The 7414-nt window shown below is 45.5% G+C and overlaps 1 protein-coding gene across 2 annotated transcripts; it reads right to left on the reverse strand.

Moving 5' to 3' along the window:
• Window positions 1-1767: 1767 nt before the first annotated feature.
• Window positions 1768-7148, reverse strand: LOC119322992 (vesicle-associated protein 1-2-like). 2 transcript variants are annotated; one of them, XM_037596543.1, is made up of 8 exons: window positions 6844-7147; window positions 6475-6545; window positions 6240-6321; window positions 6017-6132; window positions 5683-5811; window positions 5464-5505; window positions 4625-4705; window positions 1768-2216 (listed from the first exon to the last, which is right to left on the reverse strand). In XM_037596543.1, exons 1-8 carry the CDS (start codon window positions 6899-6901, stop codon window positions 2109-2111), a joined length of 687 nt encoding a protein of 228 aa, XP_037452440.1. In that variant the 5' UTR covers window positions 6902-7147; the 3' UTR covers window positions 1768-2108. The 2 variants fall into 2 exon arrangements, with proteins under 2 accessions (XP_037452440.1, XP_037452441.1); XM_037596544.1 differs by lacking the exon at window positions 5464-5505 and having other exon boundaries at window positions 6844-7148.
• Window positions 7149-7414: the final 266 nt, after the last annotated feature.

Genomic DNA, 7414 nt, shown 5'->3' on the forward strand with positions numbered 1-7414 from the left:
AAGTTCTTAACAATTTAATGATCGCTCGCTACTATTCTCATCATTATTATAGATAAGAATGCCAGGCCCTTCAGTTTTCTACTACCTTGACGGTAATTGAGATGACAAGGAAATACACGGGGAAGCAGATAACTTGGATCATACAATGTCACAAATTGTGTTGGCCAATGTACTTTGCGGCTCAGACAAGGACCTTTATATGCACATCACAATTTTGTGACAGTAGTCTTTTTAAGCAAAATGACCCTATGAACATACTTATCATTAGTTGTTTCCTCATAGTGGGAACTTTCTATCCAGCTAAACTGGAGCATCAGGTAGCTATCACACACATCCTTTTGAGAACAAGAACACATTTATTTATATGTTTGTCTTGTTTTCTGTTTGTGCTTGCAGGAAAACAGTCTAGCTACTAGAGATTTGAGCTGAAGCACAAGCCTTTCCTCTTGGAATTGATTTAGAACCCAAGGGAGGAGTTCCTATCATCAATGCTAGCTGTACATTCAAATGCATATGCTTGTGAGCTCTGCTCTCTAAACACCCTAAAGATAACAGATGTTATTTTGTACTCTTAACAGGTCTCCCATATGGTAATTGTCTTTATAAAGCACCCTATGATATTTCTAGAAAGTAAGGTCATGTAGGAAAATGGAGCGGTCCATCTTTGGTTATTCTCTACTCAGGTGTTTATTGCAGTGTTGTCCTTTTTTATCTTTCAGTAAAGTGCAAATTGGTACCTTTAAAAGAAGCTCCTTTTTGTGAAAATTGTTATTTCCTTATGGTGACTATTTCCATACGAACTACTATTGTTTGCTTGCCGTTTTTCTGTTGCATCATGCCCATTCCACAACCTTTATATCGAATCCTGAAGGTAGTTGAATTCATGCTATTTTATTATGACTTTAATGCCTTACTATGCATTTCATCTTCTGATGGTAGAATTTTTTTGCGCTTGAACTATTTAATAAGTTGTTCAAGCCTTCTGAATTTACTTCATTTTAATAAGTTGTATGCGGCGATTTAACTGTCTATGCCCCTCAGGTTTGAGAAGAAGCACATCCCATTACTATTACATGGCAAAAGCGGCTGCATGGCAAGGAGAAAGTCGCAACTCCGCCATGGACTTATGTGGCGATGGGAGTTGAGAGATGGCAATGCATGCTGGTAGTGCTATAAGGCCACGCCAGGGTTTGTGACATTGCCAGGTGCCGGTATGTTTCTACCATTGGCCCTTGTAGATCCCTTTAGTGAAAGGGCCGTGGTTATCAGAATAGAGATCGTGCATTGCACGTGCAAGTTTGATAGAGACGTGCATTGCACGTGCACGTTTACTAGTGTATCGAAGTCAGCATATATCAACAGGACGGCGACTGCACATCGACACACATTAACCAAACAGATTGTGACACGACAGATGGAGTCTCAACAACGAAGCAGCAGAATTCAGGAACTCCTGATCATGTATATCAGCCAGGACTCAACTATGATTCTGCAGGGTCAACACTCCATAGAGATTATGGCTAGGTCCAAATGCTCTCTTTCAAGTTCCCAACCAGGGCAGACCTTGCATAAAAGGAACCTACTGGGCAAACCACATGCCAGTCTCAGTTTCTACTATTCAAGTGAGAAATGCATGAAAGACATACTGCAGCATTTGTCATATGATGAAAGTAACAAGATAACTTCTACATATAATATAGTAATGTACTTCTACATATAATATAGTAAACAATCTTATATTTCTTTAGTGATCTAAACACTCTTATATTTCTTTACAGAGGGAGTATATATTACTGCAAAGCCATAGTACCAAAGAAACTATTCTGTTTACAGGTGCCAAAAGATGCAAATAATTAGCCATAATATTTACCTAATCAAATAGGCTAAACCGTAGGGCCACTAACAAGCTGGCACAAATACTGGGAGCTTAGGGCGACTGGCGACTTATTGAGTGACTATAGCAGCTAATATGAATTAAAAAATTTACAAGAGGCATCAGATCCTAAGATAAGAGGCCATGAGTTGTACATAAGGCTAACAAGACCGAGAGCACGTATGGTATTCAGGTCTTGACAGAGAACTGAAACGACCTGCATGGTTACACAAGCTCATCTCCTCATGAAGAAGCCTAGTAGGACGCCTAGAATAGCCGCCACGAGCACGAAAAGTAGCGAGAAACCGACGTTCTGCCTGCTGATTTCCCGTCTTAAGAGACGCTGCATTCAATCAATGAAACACTAAACTTTGTCAATACTGAACTAAACTGTATGCCGGCATGGAGATCTCACTGAAATGCAGAAAACGATGTAACAGAGAAGTAATGAAGCAGAGAGAGCCTTGGCTCAGCGGTTGGGTATGTGGTTGTACAACCCAACGACCCGAGTTCAATTCCCAGAATTGACAGGTGATGCACAGGGGTTTTCCCCCGTTTATTGAGGCTCGAGCTTGATGTGTGGTGGAACCACTCATCAAGAAATATCTTGATACTCATTTAAAAAATTCGGAGGACCATGTTTATCTTGATACTCATACTAAAATGGCCGTATGCATCCTTAGTTGGTGCAGAGGCCGGGAAGTGGAAATCTCCCCATTTTTTAGCAGAGAGAGCCTTGGCTCAGTGGTTGGGTATGTGGTTGTACAACCCCAACGACCCGAGTTCAATTCCCATAATTGACAGGTGATGCACAGAGGTTTTCCCCGTTTATTGAGGCTCGAGCTTGATGTGTGGTGGAACCACTCATCAAAAAATATCTTGATACTCATTTAAAAAATTCTGAGGACCATGTTTATCTTGGTTTTCCCACGTTTATTGAGGCTCGAGCTTGATGTGTGGTGGAACCACTCATCAAGAAATATCTTGATACTCATTTAAAAAATTCCGAGGACCATGTTTATCTTGATACTCATACTAAAATGGCCGTATGCATCCTTAGTTGGTGCAGAGGCCGGGAAGTGGAAATCTCCCCATTTTAAAGGATCTAGCGATTTCTTTGCCGCTCAGCTGCTTACCCCCGCGTCGCCCCGCTAGGGCGACACGGGGGCGATCTCGCGCCGCCGCCCCTCGTCGTCACCACGTACGTCCTGTCCTCGCCGCTGCGAGAGGCTAGCGCCGGGCAGGCCCTGGGCGCAGCCAAGGAGGGTAGCGGCGGGGAGCTTCTCGCGCTTGGGCAGGCGTAGGGATCGGATCCACCAGATCCGTCCGGCCCGGGCCTCGGGTTTGAGGCGGCGGCCTCTGCTGGTGAGGGGGCGTCGTCCGGGAGGCGGGCGGCGCTCGTCGGAGTTGTGGACCGCGTCTTCTCGGCCGCGCGGGCGGCGAGTTGGCGGTGGATGCGGGCGCCACGTGGAGGGATCCCCTGCTGCTCTCCTTCGCTAGATTTGAAGACGGCGCCCCCGTGCTGCTGCTTCCTCCTCGTCAATCCGGCCAGATCCGGTGGCGGACTGCGCTGATGTGGGGTTGGGATCTCTGGATCAGAGTAATTTCTTGGCCGGCTGCGGCGGCCACGACGCCGCGGCGCCCCAGGCGTTGTTTCCTTCTTGAAGGCGGCTTCGAGATCCAGCTCCCTCCCCCTCGTCCTCCCCCTGCACCCGGGTGAAAACCCACAACTTTGGTTGGGCGGCGGCGGTGCCCGGCTCCGTCACCTTCTTGAAGGCGCCACTTTGGGTCCGCGGGGAGGTGGGACAACTGCAGCGCGTTCTTGGTGTTCCTGATGGCGGCGGTTCTCTTTAGTGGTGTCGTTTCGCCATGGCGGTCGGCTGGTCCGGCTCTCGTGGTGATTGTGGTGCCCAACTCTTCGCCGTGTCTTCCTGGGGTGCTCCTGTCCTGCTCAGAGAGGCTGGAGGTGGAGCGGCTTCATCTTGCACGGAGCTTCGGTGGAGATGTCAAGTCATGCCTGACCGACAGGTGCTACCCTTGTCATGCCTGGTCGGCAGGTGCTACGCACGACAGATCTTCCAAAGACTTCAAGCTGTGTCGGCTGGTGGTACTTGGCAGCATGGTGCTGAGGTGTATCAGTGGCGACCGCGACGTCCTAAGATGTTTGCGTGCAGGGAGGAGGTGCCGTTGGGCGCCGTGGTGGCGTCGACGATAGCTGGACCGAGCAAGGTTGATGCATTAGTACAGTTCTGAAGATGGAGCGGTGGAAGTTGGTGGCGGCGGCCTCTGAGTGCACGCCGGACTGGTGAGACCCATGCCCGGCAGGCGTCTTGGATGGGATCTCAGGTCTTAGATGTTAGGTTTGGCTGCGATGCCTGTTTGGTATTAGGCCCAGGCTATCTGCGCCCCTTCATCAACTGGATAGAGTGGCTTAGACGGCGGCTTTAGTCTTACTGTTGTATTACTTTGTAAGGTCTTGTGAGAATAATTAATAAAGTGGCCGTATGCATCGCCCAGATGCAGAGGATGGGGGTCATCCTCCTTTTCTAAAAAAAACCAGAGAAGTAATGAAAACGTAATGATCAGGAAATAGGTGCAGAGTTCTGCACTTGTTGAGATCATGAAATACAATAGTACTTGAAGACACAAAACGCAAATCCAAAACCATGTTTAGGCAATGTAAAAGCAATGAGTGAATATTTTTACTACAAAGCTAGGTAGAATTATCAGTATCAGGTACAACCCACTAACCAGTTCCTCTCGAAGCTTATTGTTCTCTTGAACAGCAAAGTTCTTCTCCTCCTTCATCAACTTCAAAATTAAAGCCAAGGGCTGCACAGGTATAAATAAACGAGATCAATGTGTTGTTCTTTGGCATCACCGGGCAACATCAGAAATGCTAAAGAGAACTTAGTACACAGTACATACAGAACAATGACACATTGAGTTCCAACATAGTAGATACCACCTCCCAAATTCAAGCAATTGCACAGTACATAGAAATTCCAACTAATAACGAAAAAATATGACTAGCTAAATAGGAAAGAAAGGCCACAATAAATAGAAAGGTAACAGATGTCGACTCACAAAACATGATCAAATAGTTAGCATATGAGGTGGGGTTGGAACTTGGAAGGAATGAAAAGAACATGGTTGAATTCAGAAATGAAATGTTTTCAACACATTTATTGAGTGATAACTGAACATGGACAATAGCTGCATGATAGTGCAAAATGATATGGCATAAGATAAGACATAAATAGGCTAAGACGACGTTGAATTAAAAAGTTTTGAGTTATGAGAAAATGCAGTTGAAGAATATAATTGCATCACAGATTTCTTCAAGAATGCTAAGATATATTGGACGACCAACACTGTATACACCATGGTTGATTTCTAAAAAAAATTAACAATCTTAGTGTTCTTAAAAACACCAAAACTATTAGATGGGTCCTCTCTAGCAGTAGTCACCGACGTGGCCAATAGGAGTTAGTTCAGTCTTTCTAATCTTTCATGTGAGATTCAAAAGACCGATCTGTAGAGTAAGATTCAGACATAGCTTGTTGTATTTTTGTTGATAGGGAGCTTACGTCAGACGGTATTGTTTCTGGTTCTGCAAGTTCTCTTGTTGTCTGCAAAGAAAGAACAGCACTCATTATCTGCTACTGGAATTTAGTCGGTACAGGGCTAACAGAGAATGACCGTGGGTTATTATCTGCTACTGGAATACAGTTGACAGTTTGACAGCAACAAGAAAACTTAGCTGATGTTGTTACAACCGTAGCGAGCACCTAAGATCAATATTTTACCTCTTGATAACTCCAACTGCCCAGACTTTCCTGATCAGAACCCTCATTTACGGATGTCGGTTTCGACGGTGGAGCATAAATAACCTGCAGCTTCACCTCGTCCACCACATTGCCCGATTCTTTGGTGAACTACAAAATTACCTCACTAGGGTTATTCAAGGTAAACTGACAATTCCCCGCCAAAAAAAGGGAAAACTGACAATATATGGTACTCCCTCCGTCCCATAATGTAAGACGTTTTTTGACACTACACTAGAGTCAAAAAACGTCTTACATTATGAGACGGAGGCAGTACTATAAAACATAGAAGTCAGCCCAATATAACATGGGGTACCATGTCTCCGTTGATATCCTTTGGTGCGATGTCCTGGCTGACCACGGCACTCTGCACAAGGAACTTGTCCCTGCATTGCATATCCGGCGGCGCCTCCCGCTGTGCTTGCATGGTTACTGAAAACAATAATTCAGAGAGCACAAGACAAGACCTTAGCATAGAAAGCTGATGCTTGAGGAAAACAACATGCATAGTGATTGACTGATGCGGTCCATCAACTTACCGAGAACGTCGAATGTGGATCGCGGTGCCACAATGCCGTTGTTTGGCCGGACACAGTACTTCTTTGGGCTCGTTGTCTTAACCTACAGACCTAAGGTTGCACTAATTTAGTAGGAGTAACTACCAAAGCACATTTTTTAACAGAATTGTAAGTTTTTTCTTAGATAAAAGATGACTGTAAATTTGCTCAGATTTTGAGCGAAACAAATAAACAGCAATCAGAATGATTCGATTACCTTGAAGGCGATGTATTGGTCTGTCCTGTTTGTTAGATGCAGTGAACACGAGATCTGCTTCTTTAACTCGACTGCATGGTCGAATAAACAGAGGAAACAGAAACGGGGAAGGTTAGCAAAACGAGCGAACAAATACGATCATAATAACACCAAAAAAAAGAAGTGCTGAAAAGAGAGCCTCAAAGTCAAGAAAAACAAGAGAGGAGAAACATCAAAATCAGCCCCACGAAAAAGACTTTCCGAAGAAGAAAGAATAGTTTCATGTCACGAACATCGAACCAGATTTTTTTTTACGCGGAAACCCATCGAAACTGCCGAAATAACAAGTAAAACTGAAGCAATTCAAGACAAACTGGCGAGAGATCGTACAGGCGAAGCGGAGCTCGTTGGGGTCAATTCCGAGCAGCTCCCTGGACTCGGAGCTCATCTTCCGCAGAATTTCAGCCAGAAATCAACCAGCACGGGTCTAGAAGCACGGGTCTAGAGTGGGGTTTGGGAAGCTGGGATAGTTTCGATCCTCCCCCCTCTGCCACGCCCTGTCCCCGCTATTCGCCGCTTCTAATTACTGGAGCAGCAGAGGAGGAAGCGGAGGAAGGTGGGGAAACATGGAATCTCTGAGGGGAACAGCACAGCACAGCACAGCACAGGAGCCTGGCAATAGCCACCTGCTCGCGGTAGGCATCGTGCGTATTATATGTACCCAAATCGAGAATTCGAGAGAAATGGACGTCGTTTTCTAGTACGCTTTCGGGCGTATTTTCTTGTCAACTTTTAGAAATTTTTCTCTTTCACTCACGTTTTCCTGCTCGCGGTGGGAAGGGAAGAAAGGGAGCGTGGGCTTCTTTCAGGAGGTGGTTCCGTGGTTACATCATGGCACTCGCATTTCCATCGGTCCATTCCATCAGTCAACTGAAATGTCACAAGCATTGAAGTATATACC

This window comes from Triticum dicoccoides, chromosome 6B (assembly GCF_002162155.2).
Source record: "Triticum dicoccoides isolate Atlit2015 ecotype Zavitan chromosome 6B, WEW_v2.0, whole genome shotgun sequence".
Lineage (NCBI taxonomy): Eukaryota > Viridiplantae > Streptophyta > Magnoliopsida > Poales > Poaceae > Triticum > Triticum dicoccoides.